The sequence below is a fragment of the Scyliorhinus torazame genome, chromosome 5 (genome assembly GCF_047496885.1).
Source record: "Scyliorhinus torazame isolate Kashiwa2021f chromosome 5, sScyTor2.1, whole genome shotgun sequence".
NCBI lineage: Eukaryota > Metazoa > Chordata > Chondrichthyes > Carcharhiniformes > Scyliorhinidae > Scyliorhinus > Scyliorhinus torazame.
This window is the reverse complement of record NC_092711.1, coordinates 126,888,639-126,915,924: the sequence shown is the minus strand read 5'-3', so window position 1 is coordinate 126,915,924 and position 27,286 is coordinate 126,888,639. Positions and strand designations below refer to the sequence as shown.

Sequence of the window (27,286 nt, the reverse complement as noted above, 5' to 3'; positions counted from 1 at the left end):
AACATTCACAAATGGGCACAATTGTGTCAACGTCACGTAACTTTATTTCCAGATTAAAGATGAACAAGACACCATTTTGATCTTTGTTTTTCCAACTATTTTGATATTTTTTCTCAGTTTTGCCAAGATGTTTTTTCTTCTCTCTTTCCCCATCGCTGTATTATATCTCAGGAAAAATCAAACTAAAAAGGTTCGCATTCATGGGTAAACAAATGCTTCAACCTTCTTAGACCAAAAATCGTTAAAGAGAGTGGAGCTACCGGAGGAGGTAGTGGAAGCAGGGACGATAGGGACATTTAAGGGGCATCTTGACAAATATATGAATAGGATGGGAATAGAAGGATCCGGACCCAGGAAGTGTAGAAGATTGTAGTTTAGTCGGGCAGCATGGTCGGCACGGGCTTGAAGGGCCGAAGGGCCTGTTCCTGTGCTGTACATTTCTTTGTTCTTTGTTCCTACAGCTTGTGAGCTCCGGAATATAACTTAAAGGCTGAAGTTTATCTTAAGGGAATCAAACATTTTTGATGTCATTTCCCATTGTACCAGTAAATTGTAATTCACACTGAAAGGTTTACTTTCACTCAGTAACTACAGCATTTCACTTTTCACAGTACAGGAGCTGGCAGCATTTTAGATCAAATGCCAATTGTTCACTTCTCTTGTAGCTGGTGTGTGGAGAAGATCATGTTCACTGTAGATCTGTCAGCACAGAAACCGCACTGTGCTTCTGGATACACTCAGTCTGCAGGTAGACAAATCTTTTAAACATGACCCGAGTGAAGGTCTTCCCAGTGATGCTAAGGAGTGAGATGTCCCTGTAGTCACTGCAATCTCCTCTGTCACTGCTGTTTTTGTAGATTGTGATGATATTTGTGTCACACGTTTCCAGTGAAATGGATCCTACCTGCCAACAGAGGAGGAGAAGGTTATGAAGGTGTGGCAGTCGATAGGAATATCCGTGTTTGAGCAATTCAGCTGGAATTCCATCCTTGCCAGGTGCCTTTCTGCTTGCTCAGCAATTAATGGCCTTTCCCAGTTCAAGTGATGAGGGTTCCTTGTCCAACTCAACCATGACAGGAAGCTGCAGGAGAGTCAAACAGAGACTGGGAGATGTCCATCTCACAGGGATACAGCTCACAGTCATGTTCAACCCAGCGGGACGTCTGTTTACTTCTGTCAGTGAGGACTTAACAATCTGATGATTTCAGGACACCAACTTTGGTAAAGATGGAACCCACAACAAGTGTCCTCTTGATCCCATCAAACACAGTAGATTTCACAGGCAATTCACATTTTGTGACGTGGGCTGATCCAGTGATTATTTCACACATTCTCCCTGTCTTTTACACATCTGGCTTGGCTACTTTCACATGATGCAGTGTTCTAGGTGTTGGGTTTCTGTTGTACATCAGGTCGGCTTTGCATTTTGCTTCAATGACAGCTGTCATCTCTGCTGAGTGGATCTCAAACCAGTCTGTGTTGTGGGTTCCACCTTTACCAAATGTTGCTGCTGCTGTGTCAGAAATGATTCAACTCAGCGACTTCCAAACTTCAGCAATATCAATGTTGATTGTTGAAGCTTTTATTGTTGTGTTTGTGAAATACTTCACTGTTTTGTTTCAGATTCCTTGATAATTTATGTGGACATCAGCAAGAATTGTCAGCAAGGATTAATCAGCACTTTCTAATTGGAGATGTGGAGAATTGGAACAAGGTGTAATTTCAATGGGGGAGGTGGGCAAATTCTGCCCATCAAAACCCCCAAAATGACCATTAAAATTCACCACTGGCGTGACCATTGAAAGTTAATTTTCCCCTGAATGTGGGAGAGACAGAATGTGTGAGAAACAGCTCCTCCAATCAGATTCAGTCTCTCCCAATCTGGCTGCTCCTCCAGTCCAGGCCTGGATGTGATTTACAGGAAAGTCCACTCATTGCAGTTACTTGTGAACTCGCTGGTGTCTCAGCAGAGTGGACGACCGACCAAACCTCTTCCCACACACAGAACAGGTGAATGGCCTCTCCCCAGTGTGAACTTGCTGGTGTCTCTGAAGGGTACATGTCTGATTGAATCTCTTCCCACACACGGAGCATGAGAACGGCTTCTCCCCAGTGTGAGTGCGCTGGTGTACAGTGAGGTCAGATGAGTGCCTGAACCCAGTCCCGCAGAGAGAGCACCTGAATGGCTTCTCGTCAGTGTGAACACGTTGATGGGACATCAGCTCCCCAGAACTTTTATAGCCTTTCCCACAGTCTGGGCATCTGAAAGGTCTCTCGTCAGAGTGAACTCGCTGGTGTCTCAGCAGGTGGGCTGAAATGGTGAATCCCTTCCCACACTCGGAGCAGCTGAATGGTCTCTCCCCAGCGTGCATTCGCTGGTGTGTCAGCAGGTTTGATGACTGAGTGAATCCCTTCCCACACTCGGAGCAGGTGAAGGGCCTCTCCCCGGTGTGAACTCGCTGGTGTGTCAGCAGGTGGGACGAGGTAGTGAATCCCTTCCCACACTTGGGACAGGTGAACGGTCGCTCCCCAGTGTGAATTCGCCGATGAATTTCCAGCCTAACTGGATAATCAAAACCCTTCCCACAGTCTCCACATTTCCACAGTTTCTCCTCAGTGTGACGATGCTTGTGGTTCGACTGTCCGGATCGGCTGAAGTCTCGTCCACACACAGAACACGTGGACGGTTTTTCCTCACTGTGATCGGTGCTTTTTCCTTCCATGTTCAAAATCCGATCATATTCAGGTTGTGATAAATTAGGCGACTCTGTCAGATCCGGATGTGATGTTTGGTTTCAGTTTCCCGACAGAAAGTCCTCCCCTTCCAATACCCTGTGAAATTGAGTTAAAACAGAAATAAGGGAGTGAGAACTCACAAAAACGCAAAGGCAGCTTGTGAAATTCAGCTGAACCTGGTTATTTGGTGGGGTCGAGGCAGTGGGCAGGGAGACAGATTTTACATATCTACAATTGACCAGAACTTGGCAGCACCTCCCAAACTCTCCCCTTCCACCACCTCGATGGACTGGGATAGCAGGTTTATGTGAACATCTTCACCTCCAAATTCCTCTCCAGGTCACACACCACCCTGACTTGTCTGACATTCAGACTGGATGAACACAAACTTCCTCCATTTAAATATGTAGAATGAAGCCATTGTCTTCAATCCCCTCCACAAACTCCATTCCCGACCCACTGACTCCATCCCTCTTCAATCCCCTCCACAAACTCCATTCCCTGCTCACTGACTCCATCCCTCTTCAATCCCCTCTACAAACTCCATTCCCTCCCCACTGACTCCAATCCCCACTACAAACCCCATTCCCTACCCACTGACTCCATCACACGGTAGCATTGTGGCTAGCACAATTGCTTCACAGCTCCAGGGTCCCAGGTTCGATTCTGGCTTGGGTCACTGTCTGTGCGGAGTCTGCACATCCTCCCCGCATGTGCGGGGTTTCCTCCGGATGCTCCGGTTCCCTCGCACAGTCCAAAGATGTGCAGGTTAGGTGGATTGGCCATGATAAATTGCCCTTAGTGTCCAAAATTGCCCTTAGTGTTGGGTGGGGTTACTGGGTTATGGGGATAGGGTGGAGGTGTTGACTTTGGGTAGGGTGCTCTTTCCAAGAGCCGGTGCAGACTCGATGGGCCGAATGGCCTCCTTCTGCACTGTAAATTCTATGATAATCCCTCTTCAATCCCATCTACAAACTCCATTCCCTACACAGACTCCATCCCTCTTCAATCCCCTCTACAAACTCCATTCCCTACCCACTGACTCCATCCCTCTTCAATCCCCTCTACAAACTCCATTCCCTACACAGACTCCATCCCTCTTCAATCCCCTCTACAAACTCCATTCCCTACACAGACTCCATCTCTCTTCAATCCCGTCTACAAACTCCATTCCCTACACACTGACTCCATCCCTCTTCAATCCCCTCTACAAACTCCATTCCCTACCCACTGACTCCATCCCTCTTCAATCCCCTCTCCAAACTCCATTCCCCACACAGACTCCATCCCTCTTCAATCCCCTCTACAAACTCCATTCCCTACACACTGACTCCATCCCTCTTCAATCCCCACTGCAAACTCCATTCCTTACCCACTGACTCCATCCCTCTTCAATCCCCTCTCAAACTCCATTCCCTCCCCACTGACTCCATCCCTCTTCAATCCCCACTACAAACTCCATTCCCTACTCACTGACTCCATCCCTCTTCAATCCCCACTACAAACTCCATTCCCTACCCACTGACTCCATCCCTCTTCAATCCCCTCTACAAACTCCATTCACTACCCACTGATTCCATCCCTCTTCAATCCCCTCTACAAACTCCATTCCCTACCCACTGACTCCATCCCTCTTCAATCCCCTCTACAAACTCCATTCCCTACCTACTGACTCCAATCCCCAATACAAACTCCATTCCCTACCCACTGACAACCCTGGTTCACACCCAACACAAAATATTTCACCCCAAGCTGAGTTTTCAACTATATATCCACAAGACTATTTTCACCTCAGTAACATTGGCCGACTCTACTTAATGCGATAGGACAGAAGCCTTATTGCATTTCTTATGTTTAAACTGGACTTTTTGGGTGAACATCAACCAATAAAACGGCTGACCCTCTGCCTATGAGTCAGCAGAACAAAAGGATTCACGTCTCCGATTCAGGTGCATCTGAAGAGCTTCTATCAGACCATCCGTGAACTGCACTGTCCAACTGCAGAGGGAGCTACCGGAAGGCCATTTGACAAACTGCTGCTAACGGAGTTTGTGAGTGTCTTCCCAAACACCAAACCCTGAACAGATAGCACCTCTTTCTACCTATAATGGCAGAGACGATGTCAGCCTGGAACAGAAAGGCAGCTGCCAGACACTGGTGATGAATGTAGGAGATGTTTATACACATTGAGCTGGATTCTCCACCGCTCACAGCGGGGTCCCAGATGCAGCGGAGAATCTTAAAATTGGTATTGGCGCCGGGAGACAATCCAAATGCGATGCTCCGACAACCCCCCCCCCGCCCAGCTGGGATCAGGGTTCTAGCACACACCAACGAGAGGATATAAATAATACAAATGGGTCTTAATGACCCTTTAGGGTCAATGGCTGACACTCAGTCAGCAAGAAGGTGGAATCTTTTTAACATGACTTAGTGAAGATCTTCTCAGTGATGTTAAGGAGTGAGATGCCCCTGCAGTTGTTGCAACCTCCTCTCTCACTGCTGTTTTTTAAAAATTGTGATGATGTTTGCATCACGCATATGGAATGGTTCATGTCATCCATCAGAGATGGAGGAGGCCATGAAGGTGAGACTGTTGATGGGACTTTCCGTGTTTGAGCAGTTCAGAAGGCCCGATGCCTTTCTGCTTGCTCAGCAATCAATGGCCTTTTATAGCTCAAGTGATGAGTGTTCCTCATCCAACTCAACCAGCAAGAGAGTCAAACAGAGACTGGGAGATGTCCGTTTTTACAGGAGCACAGCTCGCAGTCGTGATCAACCCAGCGGGACATCTGTTTACTTCTGTCGGTGAGAACTTCACCACCTGCCAATTTCAGCAGGGCAACTTTGGTGATGGTCGGACGAAGCACCCGCTTGATCCCAAAAGGCAGTGATTTCCATTGTCACAGTCAGTCCGGAATCATTGACACCGACTGATCCAATGTTATTTACAGAGTATGTCCCCGATTTTTACACAACTGTCTTGGCTACTTTCCCGTGATGCAGTGTTCTAGTTTATGTTGTACTTCAGGTCGGCTTTGCTTTTTGCTTCAACGACAGATGTCATCTCTGCTGAGTGGCTCTCAAACCAGTCTTTGTTGGGGGTTCCACCTTTACCAAATGTTGCTGCTGCTGTTTCAGAAATGGTTCAACTCAGCAACTTCCAAACTTCATCAATATCAATGTTGCTGTTAAGTGTTTATGTCCATTTTCACAGGGCCTGTACAATATTTCACCGTGTAGTTTCGCTTCCTTCACAATTTAGTTTCCAAATGGACATAACACTGAAGAAGTCAGTAAGAATTGTCAGGAAGGATTAATCTGCACTTTCTAATTGCAGATGTTAATCACTGGAACCTTCCAGACACTGATTTGCATCAAAGATCAATTTAGGATTGAAGTACAAGTTCATAATTTTACTGTAAAGTGTTCCTGCTAAGAGTTCTTGAATTAAGGAGAAAGATCACAGGCGCTGCTTTTAAAAAGGGACATTGCAGTCCTGGAAATCAGTGACATCTCCAGAATATTAAACTGCAGCCAGTTAAAGGGATTGTTAACATCAGCAGAATCAAACCAGATATTGTCAGACTATCAATCCTGGATGTGTTTAGCAGCAGCAAAACAGCAGATTCCAGTCCCTGCACTCACTTGTGAACTCGCTGGTGTCTCAGCAGGTGTTGTGACTGAGTGAATCCTGCTCCACACAAGGAGCAGGTGAACTGTCTCCCCCCGGTGTGATCCCACTGATGTGTCAGCAGTTGGGATGACCAAGGGAATCCCTTCCCACACACGGAGCAGGTGAACGGCTTCTCCCCAGTGTGAGTGCGTTGGTGCTCAGAGGTCAGCTGACTGACTGAAACCCGCTCCACAGGTGGTGCACCTGAATGGATCCTGGTTTGTGTGCATTTGGTGATGCGACTGGAGGGTGAATATCTGACTGAATCCCTCCCCACACACAAAGCAAATGAATGGTTTCTGACCCGTGTGAATTCGCTGGTGTTCAGTGAGGATGGATGAAGTCTTGAATTTCTCTTCACAGGTTGTGCAGCTGAATGGTGCCTTCTCAGTGTGAACTCGCTGGTGCAACCGAAGGGCAGATGACTGAGTGAATCTCCTCTCACACACAGAACAGATGAACGATCTTTCCCCTGTGTGAACGCGTCGATGGATTTCCAGTCGGGATGAGGGATTGAATCCTTTACCACAGTCCTGACATTTCCACGGTTTCTCCATGGTGCCAGTTTCCTCGTATCTCTCCAATTTGGTCAATCAGTTGAAGCTTTGTACAAACAGAACACAATTACGCTTTTTCCCCACTGCGAATCGTGTGATGATTTTCACAGGCTGTTTAACTGGTTAAAGCTCTTTGTACATTGAGTGTACTGGAACCTTTCACTCCAGTGTGTGTCTTGTTAGTTTTCCAGTCACAGATGTTTTAAATGGTGTCGTACAGACAGAACACACAAACATTTCATCTTCCAAATCAATTACTGATGATATTCAGGCCGTGGTGACTCAGTGACTGTCAGGTAATGCTCTGATGTTCAGTTTGAGCTTCCTGTTCATAAATCCACCATTCTCATGCCCTGGAAAAGGAGTTTACAAAACTTTAAATAGAGAGAAGTTCTAAATGTACAATTCTATTTTCCATGAAACATATTTTCCCGATTTGTACCTGTAAAGCAGTAAATCCTAATCCCATGCAATCTGTTGCCTCCTGGGGCTGGATGCAAATCCCACAGTGACTAACAGTCCCACATTTTACTGGAATGTATTTGTGTCCACTGTCCCAGGCTGCATGCTGCCTCAATGTTATCCGTCACATACATTGGATCTTTCTCAATGCACAGAACCATGTTCCTTACTGTTTCTGTGTTCTAACAGCTCTGGCAGAGACTTACCTCAGGCGGCCTGGTCCCAGCTCTGGCAGAACGCCAGCCTTTCAGTGCAGACTGTGCTTTAATTTTCACCATGAGAGTTGGCCAGCCCGGCAAACCCTGCACACCACCTTCACAATTCTTTTCCTGACAGCCCACCCCCTCCTTCCCCTCTGGCTGTGTTCAGTTCTCAAGCCCCTCTGTGCAAAGTGAGAGTAAATTCAATTAATCAATTTTTCCTCCTGGTCACTGGGACCCTGAAGCCCCGCCCACTCTAAGTCCCTTCACCAAGATGGCCACACCTGAAGCCAACAATCCCCCGGAGCTGGAAACCTGGGACCTGCAGGTGGGGGTTCAGGGTCTCCAGCGGGTGTTTGTGAATCCTCCCCGCCCACCTGCCAGGGTTTCCTTCCTTGGCAGAGATCAGGGGCGTCATTCTCCGACCCCCCGCCGGGTCGGAGAATGGCCGTTGGCCGCCATGAATCCCGCCCCCGCCGAAGTCTCCGGTACCGGAGATTGGGCGGGGGCGGGAATCGGGCTGCGCCAGTTGGCAGGACCCCCCGCTCAATTCTCCGGCCCGGATGGGCCGAAGTCCCGCCAAGAAATTGCCTGTCCCGCCGGCGTAAATCAAAGCTGGTATTTACCAGCGGGACCAGGCGGCGTGGGCGGGCTCCGGGGTCCTGGGGGGTGCGCGGGGCGATCTGACCCCGGGGGGTGCCCCCACGGTGGCCTGGCCCGCGATCGGGGCCCACCGATCCGCGGGCGGGCCTGTGCCGTAGGGGCACTCTTTCCCTTCCGCCTCCGCCACAGCCTCCACCATGGGGGAGGCGGAAGAGACTATCCCCACTGCGCATGCGCGGGAAACTGTCGGCGGCCGCTGACGCTCCCGCGCATGCGCCGCATTTCCGCGCCAGCTGGCGGGGCACCAAACGCCATTTCCGCCAGCTGGCGGGGCAACAAACGCCATTTCCGCCAGCTGGCATGGCGGAAATCCCTCCGGTGCCAGCCTAGCCCCTCAATGTTGGGGCTCGGCCCCCAAAGATGCGGAGCATTCCGCACCTTTGGACCGGCGCGATGCCCGTCTGATTGGCGCCGTTTGGGGCTCCAGTCGGCGGACATCGCACCGTTGGGGGAGAATTTCTCCCCAGATTCCTCATTGATTTGAGTGCAAAGTGTGAGCTCATATTTCTTGTCCCCCTCCCACATCCTCTGGTGTGAACCATCCTCCAGTGTCTGAAGCAGGATGGTGCCCGTTAACCTGGGCCTGTTCCCGGGAGGGAGAAGCCCCGCAGCTGCAAACCAGGGAGCTGACAGTGATTGTGAAGGGTTTGCGGATCCACAAAGTGTTTACAAACCCACCGCCTGACGCTGACTCCGCTTCTCCGGGACAAAGGACTTTCTCCCCAAGCCGACACTGGATTTGCGCATGCTCCAAACTCTGTCTGCGCAATGACGTCCACCTACAGTCGCAGGACTGCTCGTGCTCTGCATCACAATGCCCGGCTGACTGACGATGGGTCAGGACCAATAGGAAGAGGGGGCGGGGCTGGGTGACTAAGGGAGAGTGGCAGGTTCTCCCACCAATCGGAGTGAATATGGGGCGGGACTGAGCCCGGATGTCCCTCATTGGCTGAAACTCTGCATCATTTTAAAAGCTGATTTGTCTCAAACTCCAGGAGAAAATTGGACCTTTCTGTTTGTGGCTTTATCCAAATGTGAGCAAATGTATCCAAATGGAGCAAACATTTCAATATTTGTTACTGAAATGTGAAAATCTGAAACTATGTTCACACAATTCAGGGGCTGACTTCAAAAAAGGAACAGGGCAGAGAGGAAGTGCAAGTGTCTTGTTTTGGGGTTACTGTGCATCAGTTTGCTCTCACTTACCGTTACTGGTTTAAAGGTATGTTTTGAATCACTAGCTTTTGGCGCACTGCTCCTTCCTTCCATTCACCTGAGGAAGAAGCAGTGCTCCGAAACCTAGTGATTCAAAACAAACCTGTTGGACTTTAACCTGGTGTTGTAAGACTTCTTACTGTGCCCACCCCAGTCCAACGCCGGCATCTCCACATCTTGTTTAAAGGTGTAGAAGGCGCTCAGGAACTTTTAAAGAATGAGACACAGTGGGCGGGATTGTCTGTTCCTGAGACTAAGTGTTCAATCCAGGGAAGGAATTGTGGACTCCCATGACATCAAAACTGGCGAAGAACCTGGACAGATTCAGTGACTTTGGAGGGGCTAGCACCGCTGCCACATGGAACACAATTGATTCCAATGAAAAACGGTGCGGGATTCACCGGGTCTGTGATTGACTCTCAGGAGGCTGACAAGCTGCAGCCGCATATGCACATTACACTCCCCACACACATTCATCCCAGCCAACAAGATGGCACTGGTTGTGCTGGAGCACTCCCATCCCACTGATGGGTCAGCTGAGGCCAGAGGGCACCTAGCGGAATGCCCGAGGGGACACACATACGATCTGTGGCCCTAATTTCACAGTGGGCAGTCGCCGTCATGCGCAGCTGCATGGCTGCCTTGCAGTCTGCGGCAATAGTGCTTTGTGCCCATCCACGCTGACCCCACAGCCCACCTCCTGGCCATACCCCACTATTCCCCCGACCTTGGCAGAAATCCCCCCAGTCAGCGGCACAACTGTCAGCAAACTATGGCGATGTTGGACACTTTCCGAACCCCTTCTCACTCATCAGCCATGATGCCTGTTTCAAGATTTTTAAAAGCACAAGTGAACCTCACCATCGGGAATTTGGCCCATCGGAGGCGGAGAATTGCCGAGGCCCTGGAGAATACCGGGTCAGGCCTGCAAATTGAAGCCTAACTTCATTGAAGCCTACTCGTGACAATAAGCGATTTTCATTCATTTCAATGATATGCAAATGCTGTTTGCTGTATGTGCATTCCGGAATGCCGCTGTCAAGGCAATGGAGAATTGTGATATGGCATGAAATCGGTGCCCGTCGCGATTTCAGAGCCAGAACTGCTTCGCCACCCAATCGCGTTTCGCGATTCCGGCGTCAGTTGATGGAGAATCCCACCCAGTAACTGTCACCCTGTTCAAAATGAAATAAAACTAACTGGTTGACTTTACCAAGGAGTTAGGTACTACCTAGGCCATGTAGACAGACTAGGAAGCCTTGTCCTTACATATGTTCAAAATTGATAAGGAGGAAGGGTTGAACTGAAAATGTAAATTTCAGCGGTGCTGGAAATGAGCCCTCAGTCTTTCCTGGAGGTGCCAGACTGGAGAATTACAAAACTTATGCCTTGATACAAAAAGGGTTGTAAAGGTAGCCCCAGCAATTACACACCAGCTAGTTTAACATCAGTTGTTAGGCATGCTTCAAGAATCAATTATTCCAGATAGAATTGATAGTCACATGGAAAAATTAGGGCTTATTTGGAAGAACCAGTATAGATTTCTTTTTTTTTTCTTTTTTTTATAAATTTAGATTAGCCAATCAATTTTTTCCAATTAAGGGGCAATTTAGCGTGGCCAATCCACCTAGCCTGCACATCTTTGGGATGTGGGGGTGAAACCCATGGAAACATGGGGAGAATGTGCAAACTCCACACGGACAGTGACCCAGATCGAACCTGGGACCTCGGCGCCGTGAGGCAACAGGGCTAACCCACTGCGCCACCGTGCCGCCCAGAATGGATTTTTAAAGGGGAAATCATGTTTCATTAATTTGCTGGAGTTTTTATGAAGGTGACAGAAAGGATTGATGAGGGTAATGCTGCTAATGTCGTGTACATGGACTTTCAGTAGGCATTCAATACAATCCAACACAACAGACGTGAGAAAAATTATAGTGCATGGAATAAAAGGGACAGTAGCAAAGTGGATATAAAAGTGGCTGAATACGAGGAAACAGAGAGTAACAGTCAATGGATATTTTTCAGGCTGGAGGAAAGTATGTAATGGTGTTCCCCAGGGGTCAGTATTTGGACCCTTGTTTTTCCTGGAGTATATTAATGATCTAGATCATGGTCTGTGGGGGACAGTTTCAAAGTTTTCAGATGACACAAAACTTGGAAGTATTACAAACTGTGAAGAGTGCAGTGAAGAGCTTCAAATTGGACATAGGTTGGTGGAGTGGGCAGATGGGTGACAGATTACATTCAATGTGGAGAAGTGTGAGATGATACATTTTGGGAGGAAGAGCATGGAGAAACAATATCAAATAATGGGTAAACTTCTTGTGGGGGTGCAGGAGCAGAGGCACCTGTGTACATAGGTGCAGAAGTCATTAAAGCTGGCAGGATAGGTGAAGTGAGCAGTTAAAGCATATAATATGAGATTGATTAATAAGGGCATAGACTACAGGAACAAGCTGGTTATGCCAAACTTGTACAAGACACTAGTTAGATCTCAGCTGGAATATTGCGTACAGTTCTGGGTGCATTACTTCTTCCAACTAACCACAGGAGACCCAGGGACAGGTAATAACAGTTTATTCATGATTCAAGCATGGAGAGAACTATCGCACAGGAACTTCTTGAGTATCACCTTCCCCTGATTCAGCTCTTTGTCTTTCCCACTTATATGTTTCATATCACCTGGCTGGAGCTCAGAAGAGTGGGTGCAGTAGGGGAGGGTGGTGATCATATGTGAAGAACAGAATTTCAACCTGGACACAGTCCACAAGCACAGTGACCATCCACATCTTGTCCCTATTGGAAAGAAAATCAAGCACAGTATTTATTCTCAATCTAATTATCCGACTTATTTTTATTTTGCACCTCACACACTTATCACCAATATAACACAGATACTGTATTTCCTTCCCTCATTTGTGAATAGCCAATAAAAGACTTGTTCCTCCTAATTTATCCAGATCATCATGTCAAACATCCCAATTAGTCTTCCTGTCACACAGCTGGATTAGTTTGGATACAGGTTCAGGTGGTGATGAACATCCTGGTGTTTTCTCAGTCACCAGTAGTAATTATGAACATATGGGATCATGAAAGAGAAACACTCCCCCAATCTGACCCCTAAACAAAATTAATTCTTTTGCAAGACATCAAGATGTAATGCAGGACAAATTAGAGCCACTTTATGATAGAAAACCTTATCATGTAGCATGGGTGAGACCTTACTTGCTATGAAGGATGAGGGAAAGTCTTTGCAATGGTGTACCACCTCTTTGACCATACTCACTTCAGGGTCAGTGTCCTGACAAGTTTTTAAATGAGTTTAACTGGAGTCTGACACACCGGTGCCAATGATTGTGTTTTGGCTTTTGGGTGGATCCCATAGAATCTCCTCTACAGCAGCATTCCTGGTGAGTCAGACTGCCTGGTTATTACCATCACTCTCTTTACTGACTCCTGCTGCTGCTTACAAATAACAATTTGTCCTGGATTTTTCAAGCATAGAGAGAACTATCACAGAGGAACCTCGAGTAGTACCTTCCCCTGATTCAGCTATTTGTCTTTCCCACCTATATGTTTAATATCACCTGGCTGGAGCTCAGAAGAGTGGATGGGGTACGGAAGGGTGGTGATCATATGAGATTCTAAATTCTCCCTCTGTGTACCCGAACAGGCGCTGGAATGTGGTGATTAGGGGATTTTCATATTAAATTCATTGCAATGTTAATGTAAGCCTACTTGTGGCAATAAAGATTATCATCCCAAATCATTCAGAGTTTGGAGTGGAGGGTGAGCAGTTTCCATCCTGCTGTGCAGAAGCTGTATGTGTGTTTCTTAACCAGAGAAGTATGTTTTCAGCGAGGGTGTTACAACTAATGGAGCTTTCAGAATCGTTGTAATTTTATCAGGAACAATTTCAAGGGCTGTGATTATTATGATGTCCTGAGATTATGGGCTAAATACCGGGGTGGGTATTTAATGAGGATACTACAGCTGTTATTGGGAATCAAAGGCACAGCACCAGACTGATATGGACCTTGTTCATAAAACACAGATTCATTCACAAATCACAGTACAGTCTAAGAGTGATGTGGGTCTATTAGAATTGGTTTGCTTCCTCTGACAGATTTGCGGGGTCCTTTCATACTGCAACATTCCAGCCAAGTGATAATGGGGGGCACGGTAGCACAGTGGTTAGCACTGTTGCATCACAGCGTTCGGGACTCGGGTTCGATTCCTGGCTTGGGTCACTGTCTGGACGAAGTCTGCACATTCTTCTGGTGTTGCATGGGTTTCCTCCAGGGTGCTCCGATTTCCTCCCACAAGTCCCAAAAGACATGCTTGTTAGGTGAATTGGACATTCCAAATTTTCCCTTGTGTACCCAAACAGGCGCTGTGGTGTGGTGACTAGGGGATTTTCACAGTAACTTCGATTTAAAAAAAAAATTTGATTTGATTTATTGTCACATGTACCGAAGTACAGCGAAAAGTAGTTTTCTGCGGCCGTGGGAAGGTACACAGTACGTACATAATAGACAAAAAAAATAATCAACAGAGTACATTGACAAATGGTACATCGACAAACAGTGGTTGGTTACAGTGCGGATCAAGGGGCCAAACAGAGCAAATACATGAGCAGGAGCAGCACAGGGCGTCGTGAATAGTGTTCTTACAGGACCTCAAACCTGTAAGAAAACATAGAAGAACATTATTAGTAATTATATAAGAAGTGGAAAATACTTTTAGTAGGTCAGAACGGTGATAGGAGATCAAAGAAAAGGGTGTGGGGAGAGAGCTCGCAGAGTGCCGCCATGCTCTGGTGCCATCTTGGATCTTTGCAGTGTTCATAGAGTATCAGAGAGTGTCATAGAATTTACAGTGCAGAAGGAGGTCATTCGGCCCATCGAATCTGCACCAGCCCTTGGAAAGAGCACCCTACCTAAGCCCATACCCCCACCCTATCCCATAACGCAGTAACCCCACCCAACACAACCGTTTTGGACACTAAGGGCAATTTAGCATGGCCAATCCATCTAACCTGCACATCTTTGGACTGTGGGACGAAACCGGAGTAAAACACCTCACAGACACGGGGAGAACGTGCAAACTCCGTGCAGACAGTGACCCAGCCGGGAATCGAACCTGGGACCCTGGAGCTGTGAAGCAGCTGTGCGAACCACTGTGCTACCACGCCCCCCACTGTACTGGGTTAATGTAAGCCTACATGTGACATATGATTCTGATATTAATTGACATTGCAGGATATTAATGCCTTTAATTTGGAACCCCATAATTCATCTGCTCTATCACACCAGGATACTCCCTTAACTTGATCCTTTATTAATAATGTCACTGTGGTTTTTGCGGTCTGTCAATTGTTGAATTAACTCAGTTAGTACAAACTCTTTAAAAACTCTGCATGGTCACACAGGAGAACTTTGAGAAATGAGGCATAGCAGATCACCAATTCAGAATTCATCACATTTTTAAATTAATTCATCTCAAATGTTAAAGTTATTTTGTTTTAATTGTTTGATGTTGCAATGGTGCGAATATTATCCAGCATGCGCCGCGGCTGTGAATGTGCCCTATTCACACCACAGGAACCCAGTGCGCAGGCGCAGTACCTCTTTGTTCGGAGCCCTGCGAGAACGGGAGAGGCATTTTGGGCGGGTGAGTCGTGGGGCGGAGGGAGGAATGGAGCCGGGAGTCGGGGTGGGGAGAGAACGGAGGCTTTATAAACACCCAGTGCAGGTCCCACGATGGGAATAAGAGCCTGCAGACCCCAGTTTGCAGCTGCGGGGCTTTTATTGGGGATCAGGCCCAATTCCACCGCCGCCACCTTCCATCAGCGGGGAGCAGAGCGCATGCGCGGCCATCCTGCCATCTTTGATCACAGAATCCCTGGAGTGTAGAATGAGGCCATTCGGCCCATCGAGTCTGCACCAACACTTTGAAAGAGCACCCGACCTCGGCCCACTCTTCACCCTATCCCCACCTGACCTGTGGCAGGAAACCAGAGCAGCCGGAGGAAGCCCACGCAGAAACGGGGAGAAAGTGCAAACTCTACACAGTCACCCAAGGCCGGAATTGAACCGAGGTCCCTGGCGCTGTGAGACAGCAATGCTAACCATTGTGCTACCATGCTGCCTAAGGGGCTTCAGGGTTCCAGTGACCAGGAGAGAAAATGTATGACTCATTGATTGAAAGGTCGAGTTTACTGTTGGAGGGGGAAACTTGCTTCATGGTAGCACAGTGGTTAGCACAGTTGCGTCACAGCTCTAGGGCCCCAGATTCGATTCCCTGCTTGAGTCACTGGCTGTGCGGAGTCTGCACGTTCTCCCCATGTCTGCGTGGGTTTCCTCTGGATGCTCCGCAAAGTCCAAAGATGTGTGGGTTAGTTGGATTGGCCATGATAAATTGGCCTTGGTGTCCCAAAAAATGGTTAGGTAGGGTTACTGGGTTACGCGGAAAGGGTGCAGGTGTGGGCTTGAGTCGGCTGCTCTTTCCAAAGGTCGGTGCAGACTCGATTGGCCGAAAGGGCCTCTTATGCACTGTAAATTGTATGTATGTATGAATTCAGGGTGCATCTGATGCCATCTGAATCACAGAAGAATAAGATCATCAGAATTAGCAGCAGGAGAAGGCCATTCAAACCATTGAGGCTGCTCTGCCATTTTATAAACCCATGGCTCATCTGATCATTAACTCCATTTTCCTCCTGTCCTTAACGCTTGACACCCTTGAAGGTAAAATGGTGTGTAACACAGCCTTGAATATACTTCATGGCCCAGCCTCCACTGTTTACTGGGGGGAAGAATTTTACCAGCTATTGGTTCTCAGAGAAGCAATTTATCCTGTTCTCTGACTTAAACCTTTATTTTTAAACTGCCCCTGCAGTTTTAGATTCCCTGTTGAGGGCGAGCATCCTTCCAGCACTTTTCCTGTAAACTGCTCTCAAATACTTATATGCTTCAGTAAGATCGCCTCTCATTTACCTAAAATCCGTTACACACCTTGTCCACCATTTCCTCACGAAACCAACTCCTTCTAGCCAGGAATCTGCTCAGTGAATGTTGTCTGAACTTCCAATTAAGTACATCCCACCTTAAGTAATCCTACACCAGGAAACGTGTAGAAGGAGAGAATGTTATGAATTTGCATCCCTGACTGACGGACTTTGAAAACTCCTTAAACTCCTTTTACAAGAGGTTAAAATGGGAGTAGTTACACAGCAATCTCAAATCAAGAAAACTGTTTCTCTCTTAATTTATAACCACAATTGAGACATGACTCTTGTAATCTCCTTTTCCAGGGAGTTAGAAGATTTGAAGACTGTGATTTTTCTCTGATTCCAGAGAATTCTTTCGAGCTGCTGCTCCAGCAACAGTGTTTAAATTTGAAACCAGTGAAATTGTTCTAGAGATGAGTATTATTGAGCATTAATCTTTAATTTAGAGTTTTTAGTGTTGTGCTTCTTTATCTAAGCTCTGGTTCCATGGCTCTGGGGCAGGTTTGGCTCCTTTACTGTGGATCTGAATCCATATTTCACCCATTACTCTGTTATGCCTCTGCCCTCCCTGATCACCTCTCTGCCATTGTTTAACTTCTTCTGCCTCTAATAGTGGATTTATTTTATTTTTGTAATTTTTCCAATTAAGGGGCAATTTATGTGGCCATTCCACCTACCCTGCACATCTTTGGGTTCTGGGGGTGAGACCCACGCATACACTGGCAGCAGTGACCTGGGGCCGGGATAGAACCCGGGTCCTTGGCGCTGTGAAGTAGATAGTAGATTTATTTTAACTACGTTTGGTATTTTACTGTTATTTCTTCCAATGTGTCTGAATGAAGATTTCATTGTTGCCCACCCCTCGGCTATGTGCTGCTGATTTACCATCTTTATCTTCCCATGGTCAGGAATTGTTTTTCCTGCATAGAGATCATTTCTCTTCTGTTCATCAGCTGATATTAACCATCAAATTCTGCACCATATTTATTCCCTATAATTGAAGATTTGAGATTACTATCAGACCAGCCATGATCTTATTAAATGGTGGAGCAGGCTTGAGGGGCTGAATGGCTCCTGCTCCTTGTTCGTATTGATGCTGAACACTCGGAGATATTATCTCTGTTTCTCCTGCCACAATTACTTGCTGACATATTGAATATTTTCAGCAACAACAGTATTTTGCTATTATTTTGTTGGAGGGGTTTCTCGCAGAACCCAAGTTTAGAAGCAGAGATAGACCAATTAAGAACGGATTTGTATTGCGGAGGGTGTTGGTTGTGGAGGTTGGTCTCTGGCCTCCAGTTACAGTCCTTTTTGACAGAATCATTGAATGATTACAATACAGATGGAGGCCATTCAGCCCATCATACCCATGCTGGCTCATCCCACTGCACTGCCCTTTCTTCACTTGCCTGCAGCATTTCTTCTTTCCAGGGTCTTGTCCAATTCCCTTTGGTTTGTTGTATCAGTTTGGCTGGAATGGAGATGCAGGAGAAGCTGCTGGGTTTAACCCCGAGGACTTTGTAACCCAGTATTGAGCAATGATTTCGGATGTGAAGTTGTCAAGAGAGGTACGGGGAATGCACTAAGTCGTCATCCTCGTTTGGAGAGTTGGTGCAGACACAATGGTCCTTCTGCACCCTAACAATTCAGTGATTGGGTGATCAAGAATAGTCAGCTCTCTGGTCAGCTCTAGCATGTGCTGCTCTAAGAAACTGTCCCAAAAAGACTCTGCGAGCTCATCTGTCTGGCTACCTTTGCCAATCTGATTCGCCCAATCTACATGTAGATTAAAATCATCCATGATTATTGCCGTACTTATCATAGAGCCATTATTGCTCTCTGTACACTCTGTCCTACAGTGTAGAGTTATGGGCAGAGTCTAGAGAACACTAAAATATATCATGGCGTTCATTTGACCTACAACTGTTTATAAATTTTGGTTATGAGGAGCACAAGGGCCTACTTTTCAGGTGTTATTCAACAGAGCCTTAAACACTTTAAATCAAAAACAAAGTTTATTCTACAAATTCAGTTAACATTTCTATAAACACACATAGTCAGCATTTTTATCAACTACAATTCTAAATACCCCACACAGCTACAGTACTCTGTATTTAACCCTTAATAACGTCCCTTTACTGTTTCACTCAAGTAACAACCTCCATAAATCAGACAGTCCCTTGTACCACAAAACAGTAGGTTTGAATTCCTTCCAGAACACAGTTATTACTTTGAAGTTATCAAGTGATCTGGAGATACCGTTTTAACATGGAGAGACCAGAGAAGCCGTCTTTTGCCTGAATGCAGCTTCCAACAGTCTAAACCGAAAGTAAAATTCAAAGCCACAAATGGCTTCCAGCTCAAAACGAAAGTAAAAACTAGAGCCACAGCCCAGCTCCACCCACACAATTACATCACTGCAGCCATTTGAGAAGACAAACAGTTCTTAAAGGGACATTCCCATGACAGTAGTTACTGTTAGGGGGAGGGCCTAGAAACTACGCCCACAAGTGACTCCCTATCTTTATCATTTCTTATCGTTACCCAATGTGATTGTACATCTTGACCTCCATAACTAAGGTCATCTCCATCTATTGTACTAATGTCATCCTTAATTAACAGAACTGCCCCTCCACATATTCCCAGCTTCCTGTCCTTCTCAAAAGTGATGGAATCTTGAATATTCAGGTCCCAGTCTTTGTCATCTTGCAGCTGTGTCTCTGCAATGACTATCAGATCACAGTACCTGGAGTATGGTGCACACTTTTAGTCTCCTTAACTAAGGAGGGCGATTCTTGCATTGGGAGAAGTTCAGAGAAGGATCACCGGGCTGATTCCTGGGATGAAGGTGTTGTGTTGTGAGGAAAGCGTCTGGACTCATTGGAGTTTAGAGGTGATCATATTGAAACATATAAGATTCTGAGGTAACATGATAGGGGAGATGGAGAGGATGTTTCCCATCATGGGGGATTCAGGAACAAGTGGGCAGATTGTCAAAATAAAGGGTCCCCATTTCTGAGGGGAAATTTCTTCCCTCAGAGGGTGGTTAGTCTTTGCGATTTTCTTCCCCAGACAGCAGTGGAGGCTGCATCATTAAATATATACAAGGCCCAGTTAGAGTTTTGATGGAAATGGGAGTCGGGGGTTATGGGTGACAGGAAGAAAACAAAGTTAAGGTCACAATCCAATCAGCCATGATCTTATTAAATAGAAGAGCAGGTTTGATGGTCTCAATGGCCGACTCCTGCTCTTATTTCTGAGGATATGTGATCTCTTGGTCGAGAACAGGAAACGCTGAGTGTCGATCAGCGTGAATTAGCACCTTCAGGAGAATAGGGAGTGTGTATTTTAGATACAGCAGAGTGAGAATGGAGGGAGAGAGTGTGTGTGACAGCAAGTAGAATTGTCTGTTCTGAATTTCTGAGCTGTACTGACCATGATGACATTTGTAAACTCCTTTAACAGGATGTTCAAAGGGGAGGATTTGCAGCAAGAAATCTCAAACCAAACTTCACATCAAGATCTGACGGAGTCGGCCATTTTACCATCAGTGTGACTGGTAAAGCACCGAGACACCCGCACCAGGGGTAAACTGTGGGGATTGTGGGAAGGGATTCACTTCCCCATCTGAGCTGGAAACTCATTGACTCCCTCACACCGGGGAGAGACCGTTCACCTGCGCTCAGCGTGGGAAGGGATTTACTGCTTCATCCAATTTGCTGACACACCAGTGAGGTCACAGCGGGATCACACTGTTCACCTGCTCTGTGGGGGAAGGGAGTTACTACTTCTTCCAGTCTACGCAAACACCAGCAAGTTCACACTAGGAAGACCATTTACCTGCTCACTGTGTGGGAAAATATTCGTCCATTCATTCAGTCTGCTTACACACTGGCGACTTCACACTGAGATGCCATTTATCTGCTCCGTGTGTGGGAAGGGATTCGGAGATTCATCCAAACTGCTCACACATTCACGAATTCACACTGGGGAGAGGCCGTTCACCTGTTCTGACTGTGGGAAGGGATTCGCTCAGTTATGCAGCCTTCTGAGACACCAGCGAATTCACACTCGGGAGATGCCATTTATCTGTTCTGTGTGTGGGAAGGGATTCGGAGATTCATCCAACCTGCACACACACTCCCGAGTTCACACTGGGGAGAGGCCATACACCTGTTCTGACTGTGGGAAGGGATTCACTCAGTTGTCCAGCCTGCTGAGACACCAGCGAGTTCACTCTGGGGAGAGGCCATTCACCTGCTCCGTGTGTCGGAAGGGATTTGGAGATCCATCCAGCCTGAGCAGACACCAGCGAATTCACACTGGGGAGAAGCCGTTTACTTGTTCTGTTTGTGGAAACAGATTTGTTGATTCAATCCACCTGCAGAGACACCAGCGGGTTCACACTGGGGAGAAGCCGTTCACCTGCTCCGTGTGTGGGAAGGGATTCACTCAGTTATCCAACCTGCAGACACACCAGCGAGTTCACACTGGGGAGAGGCCGTTCACCTGCTCAGTGTGTGGGAAGAAATTTGTTAATTCATCCAACTTGCTAACGCACCAGCGACTTCACACTGATGAGAAACCGTTTATCTGCTCTGTCTGTGGGAAAGGATTCAGAAGTGCAGCCCACCTGCAGAAACACCAGCGAGTTCACAAGTCATTCCAGGAGTTGGATTCTGTTGTTATTGCTGCTGTTAATCACATCCAGGATTGAACCATGTTCATTCTGACAGTGGGTGAAGTGGGAGGGTTGGTGGGGGATTTCTTCCTGTTGCACTGACCATGTCCCAATTTTGTTTTCTGTCGGCTGAATCTCTGAGCGAGGGGACATTTCCACTGAAAGGACCCACAGAAGCAGATGAAATGCATTAATTTTATCCTGGACAGTTGTGATGAATGTAGGAAATTATTATACATGTTGAATTATATATATATATATATATATATTGCAGTAATATTTTTGATAATCCACATTTACTCTGTATGCGTCACCCAATATCTATGTCCATGCATTTACATTGCGTATGTATCGTATGTCCTATGTTTTTTCACGCACGGAACGATCTGCCTGGATTGCATGCAGAACAATAGTTTTCACTGTACCTCTGTACGTGTGACAATAAATCTAAATCTAACATACAGGCAGGTGGTATGTCTGCAAAAGATGCAATTAAAATGTTGTAAAAATGGGATAATCATTGATTCTAACCATTTAATTGTTTCCCTAAATTGGGCAAATGGAATCTAGTTTATAGAAAGGTTCACTGGGGTTTAAGATAATTGAGGGGTTGTGTTTAGCCTTATTAAAATGGCAATAAGACAGTTAATGGGGAAGCAAAATGTAACTAATGAATCAAAGACAGAAACCTGAAAGGTCTCTCACTTTTACTGAAAGCAACTCTACACAGGACAGCAAGCATCCCTGTGTTTGCTAACTTTATTTGCAAGTGACTTTTGACCAGTAATGGGCTTTGGTTAATTGGAGAATAAGAAGGTATAAAGTAGTAGTTAAGAATAGTTTAACTGTTAATTGCAGTTATTTTCTGTGATGTTAGTGTAGTTGGTACTGTGTTAATAATAAAGTTTGTTTTAATATAAAAAATTGCTGTTAATCAGTGGAATCACTCCTGGGGCGAAGTATCCTTTCCTCTCAGTTTTATAAATTGAAAAACGTTGGGGTCTTGTCCGGATTCCTAACATAAATTGGGGTCTGGTCTGGTATCCGTAACACAGTAAATAAATGACGCAAAGTTGGGTGGGAGGGTGAACTGTTAGGTGGATGCAGAGATGCTTCAGCAGGATTTGGACAGGCTGAGTGAGTGGGTATATACATGGTCGGTGCAGTATAATGTGGATAAATGTGAGGTTTCAGCTTTGGTAGCAAAAACAGGAAGGCAAATTATTTGTTGAATGGGTGTAAATTGGGAGAGGTGGATCCTCAGCAAGATCTTGGTGTCCTCGTGCATCAAACGCTGAAAGTATGTGCTCAGGTACAGCAGGCAGTAAAGAAGGCAAATTGTATGTTGGCCTTCAGAGCGAGAAGATTTGAGGATAGGAATAGGGATGTTTTACTGTAATTGTATAAGGCATTGCTGATGCCACACCTGGAGTATTGTGTGCAGATTTAGTGTCCTTTTCTGAGGAAGGGGTTTCTTGCTATGGAGGGAGTACAGCGAAGGTTTACCAGACTGATTCCTGAGATGGTGGGACTGTCATACAAGGAGAGACTAAGTCGGTTAGGATAATATTCATTGGAGTTTAGAAGAGTGAGAGGGGATCTCATTGAAACGTACAGAATTCTAACAGGATTAAGCAGGGTAGATTCAGAAAGAATGTTCCCGATGGTGGGGGAGTCCAGAACTAGGGTTCACAGTTTGGGGATAAGGGGTAAACCTTTTAGAACTGAGGTGAGGGGAAATTTCTTCACCAGGGAGTGGTGAATCTGTGGAATTCACTCCCACAAAAAGTAGTTGAGGCCAAAACGGTGTTTAATTTCACGAAGGAATTAGATCTAGCTCTTGGGGCTAAAGGGATCAAGGGATGTGGGGGCGGTGCAGCGGCAGCGCCAGGGTATTGAATTTGATGATCTCCTCCTGCTTCTATTTTCTATGTATGTTTGAAGTAAATAGTCTCTTTCTTACCACTACAGGTGTGTGTCTTGTCTTTCATCTGTCCTCGTTCCGGAGGTTGGCCGTGCTCTGAACAATCAACATTTAATTAGTTAATTTAATTAATATATATTTGAATTTGGTGGACTTTCCATGATTAGATTGATGCCCTTAAGGGAAAGTGGGTGAGAGAGTTTGACAGGCCTTTAACAGAAAGTGCGTCCCTCTAAGGCCATTGGCAAAGGAGCCAGAGGGTGAGAAGAGATTTTATTTTTCACAGTGAGTTGTTCTGATCTGCCTGAAAGCAGATTCAATAGTATTTTCCAAACGGTAAATACTTGAAATGGAAGAATTTGCAGGGCTGTGGGGAAGAGCAGAGCAGTTGGATGAATCAGAGAGTCTTTCCAAAGAGATAGCAGGAGAATGATGGGCCAAATGGACTCCTCCTGCAGCCTGTGAATTTCAGCCTCTTTTTGTGCAGGTTAAAAGGGACCGATTTCATTTCAGCCTCTTCCCTGTTTATGTATTTAAAGAGCAGATGTAACAATGTTTTTGAGTATAAGAATTGGCAAGTCATGTTGCAGCTGTATAGAACCTTAGTTAGGCCACACTTGGAGTATAGTGTTCAATTCTGGTCGCCACACTACCAGAAGGATGTGGAGGCTTTAGAGAGGGTGCAGAAGAGATTTACCAGAATGTTGCCTGGTATGGAGGGCATAAGCTATGAGGAGCGATTGAATAAACTCGGTTTGTTCTCACTGGAACGAAGGAGGTTGAGGGGCGACCTGATAGAGGTATACAAAATTATGAGGGGCATAGACAGAGTGGATAGTCAGAGGCTTTTCCCCAGGGTAGAGGGGTCAATTACTAGGGGGCATAGGTTTAAGGTGAGAGGGGCAAGGTTTAGAGTAGATGTACGAGGCAAGTTTTTTACGCAGAGGGTAGTGGGTGCCTGGAACTCACTACCGGAGGAGGTAGTGGAAGCAGGGACGATAGGGACATTGAAGGGGCATCTTGACAAATATATGAATAGGATGGGAATAGAAGGATACGGACCCAGGAAGTGTAGAAGATTGTAGTTTAGTCGGGCAGTATGGTCGGCACGGGCTTGGAGGGCCGAAGGGCCTGTTCCTGTGCTGTACATTTCTTTGTTCTTGTTGTTTTCCTTGGTGTATTTTTTTTTATATAAATATTTTATTGAAAATTTTTGGTCAACCAACACAGTACATTGTGCATCCTTTACACAATATTATAACAACACAAATAACAATGACCTATTTTATAAACAAAAAATGAATAAATAATAAATAACAAAAATGAAAACGAACCCTAATTGGCAACTGCCTTATCACAAGTAACACTCTCCAAAAATATAATTTAACAGTCCAATATATAATTATCTGTCGCAACGACCTATACATATTATACAGTATATATTAACAACCCTGAGAGTCCTTCTGGTTCCTCCCCCCCCCCCCCCCCCCCCGATCCTGGGCTGCTGCTGCTGCCTTCTTTTTTCCATTCCATCTATCTTTCTGCGAGGTATTCGACGAACGGTTGCCACCGCCTGGTGAACCCTTGAGCCGACCCCCTTAGAACGAACTTAATCCGCTCTAGCTTTATAAACCCTGCCATGTCATTTATCCAGGTCTCCACCCCCGGGGGCTTGGCTTCTTTCCACATTAACAATATCCTGCGCCGGGCTACTAGGGACGCAAAGGCCAAAACATCGGCCTCTCTCGCCTCCTGCACTCCCGGCTCTTGTGCAACCCCAAATATAGCCAACCCCCAGCTTGGTTCGACCCGGACCCCCACTACTTTTGAAAGCACCTTTGTCACCCCCATTCAAAACCCCTGTAGTGCCGGGCATGACCAAAACATATGGGTATGATTCGCTGGGCTTCTCGAGCACCTCGCACACCTATCCTCCACCCCAAAAAATTTACTGAGCCGTGCTCCAGTCATATGCGCCCTGTGTAATACCTTAAACTGAATCAGGCTTAGCCTGGCACACGAGGATGACGAGTTTCCCCGGCTTAGGGCATCTGCCCACAGCCCCTCCTCGATCTCCTCCCCCAGCTCTTCTTCCCTTTTAGTTCATCTACCATAGTCTCCCCTTCGTCCCTCATTTCCCTATATATATCTGACACCTTACCATCCCCCACCCATGTCTTTGAGATCACTCTGTCCTGCACCTCTTGTGTCGGGAGCTGCGGGAATTCCCTCACCTGTTGCCTCGCAAAAGCCCTCAGTTGCATATACCTGAATGCATTCCCTTGGGGCAACCCATATTTCTCGGTCAGCGCTCCCAGACTCGCGAACTTCCCATCCACAAACAGATCTTTCAGTTGCGTTATTCCTGCTCTTTGCCACATTCCATATCCCCCATCCATTCCCCCCCGGGGCAAACCTATGGTTGTTTCTTATCGGGGACCCCCCCCAAGGCTCGAGTCTTTCCCCTATGCCGTCTCCACTGTCCCCAAATCTTCAGTGTAGCCACCACCACCGGGCTTGTGGTGTAGTTCCTCGGTGAGAACGGCAATGGGGCTGTCACCATAGCCTGTAGGCTAGTCCCCCTACAGGACGCCCTCTCTAATCTCTTCCACGCCGCTCCCTCCTCCTCTCCCATCCACTTACTCACCATTGAAATATTAGCGGCCCAATAATACTCACTTAGGCTTGGTAGTGCCAGCCCCCCCCTATCCCTGCTACGCTGTAAGAATCCCTTCCTCACTCTCGGGGTCTTCCCGGCCCACACAAAACCCATGATGCTCTTTTCAATCCTTTTAAAAAAAGCCTTCGTGATCACCACCGGGAGGCACTGAAACACAAAGAGGAATCTCGGGAGGACCACCACCTTAACCGCCTGCACCCTCCCTGCCAGTGACAGGGATACCATATCCCATCTCTTGAAATCCTCCTCCATTTGTACCACCAACCGCGTTAAATTTAACCTATGCAATGTGCCCCAATTCTTGGCTATCTGTATCCCCAGGTAACGAAAGTCCCTTGTTACCTTCCTCAACGGTAGGTCCTCTATTTCTCTACTCTGCTCCCCTGGATGCACCACAAACAACTCACTTTTCCCCATGTTCAATTTATACCCTGAAAAATCCCCAAACTCCCCAAGTATCCGCATTATTTCTGGCATCCCCTCCGCCGGGTCTGCCACGTATAGTAGCAAATCGTCCGCATACAAAGATACCCGGTGTTCTTCTCCTCCTCTAAGTACTCCCCTCCACTTCTTGGAACCCCTCAACGCTATCGCCAGGGGCTCAATCGCCAGTGCAAACAATAATGGGGACAGAGGGCATCCCTGCCTTGTCCCTCTATGGAGCCGAAAATATGCAGATCCCCGTCCATTCGTGACCACGCTCGCCATCGGGGCCCTATACAACAGCTGCACCCATCTAACATACCCCTCTCCAAAACCAAATCTCCTCAACACCTCCCACAAATAATCCCACTCCACTCTATCAAATGCTTTCTCGGCATCCATCGCCACTACTATCTCCGTTTCCCCCTCTGGTGGGGCCATCATCATTACCCCTAACAGCCTCCGTATATTAGTGTTCAGCTGTCTCCCCTTCACAAACCCAGTTTGGTCCTCGTGGACCACCCCCGGGACACATTCCTCTATTCTCATTGCCATTACCTTGGCCAGGATCTTGGCATCTACATTTAGGAGGGAAATAGGTCTATAGGACCCGCATTGTAGCGGGTCCTTTTCCTTCTTTAAGAGAAGCGATATCGTTGCTTCAGACATAGTCAGGGGCAGTTGTCCCCTTTCCTTTGCCTCATTAAAGGTCCTCGTCAATACCGGGGCGAGCAAGTCCACATATTTTCTATAGAATTCGACTGGGAATCCATCCGGTCCCGGGGCCTTTCCCGCCTGCATGCTCCTAATTCCTTTCACCACTTCTTCTACCTCGATCTGTGCTCCCAGTCCCACCCTTTCCTGCTCTTCCACCTTGGGAAATTCCAGCCGATCCAAGAAGCCCATCATTCTCTCCCTCCCATCCGGGGGTTGAGCTTCATATAATTTTTTATAAAATGTCTTGAACACTCCATTCACTCTCTCCGCTCCCCGCTCCATCTCTCCTTCCTCATCCCTCACTCCCCCTATTTCCCTCGCTGCTCCCCTTTTC

The 27,286-nt window shown here is 46.8% G+C and overlaps 1 protein-coding gene and 1 long non-coding RNA gene across 2 annotated transcripts in view; one reads left to right on the top strand and one right to left on the bottom strand.

Annotated features, from left to right (window-relative positions):
• The window catches only part of LOC140421848 (uncharacterized), an 88,318-nt gene extending 65,142 nt beyond the window's left edge, over positions 1–23,176 (top strand). The window contains exon 4 of the mRNA XM_072506830.1: positions 20,676–23,176. Coding sequence (XP_072362931.1) covers positions 20,676–21,244 — 569 coding nt within the window. The 3' untranslated portion in view covers positions 21,245–23,176. The remainder of the gene's footprint in view (positions 1–20,675) is intronic.
• On the bottom strand, positions 28–9,101 carry LOC140421859 (uncharacterized). Its single transcript, XR_011947134.1, has 3 exons — positions 8,973–9,101; positions 4,839–7,322; positions 28–2,832 (listed from the first exon to the last, which is right to left on the bottom strand). It is a non-coding gene; the product is annotated as an uncharacterized lncRNA (long non-coding RNA).
• Positions 23,177–27,286: the final 4,110 nt, after the last annotated feature.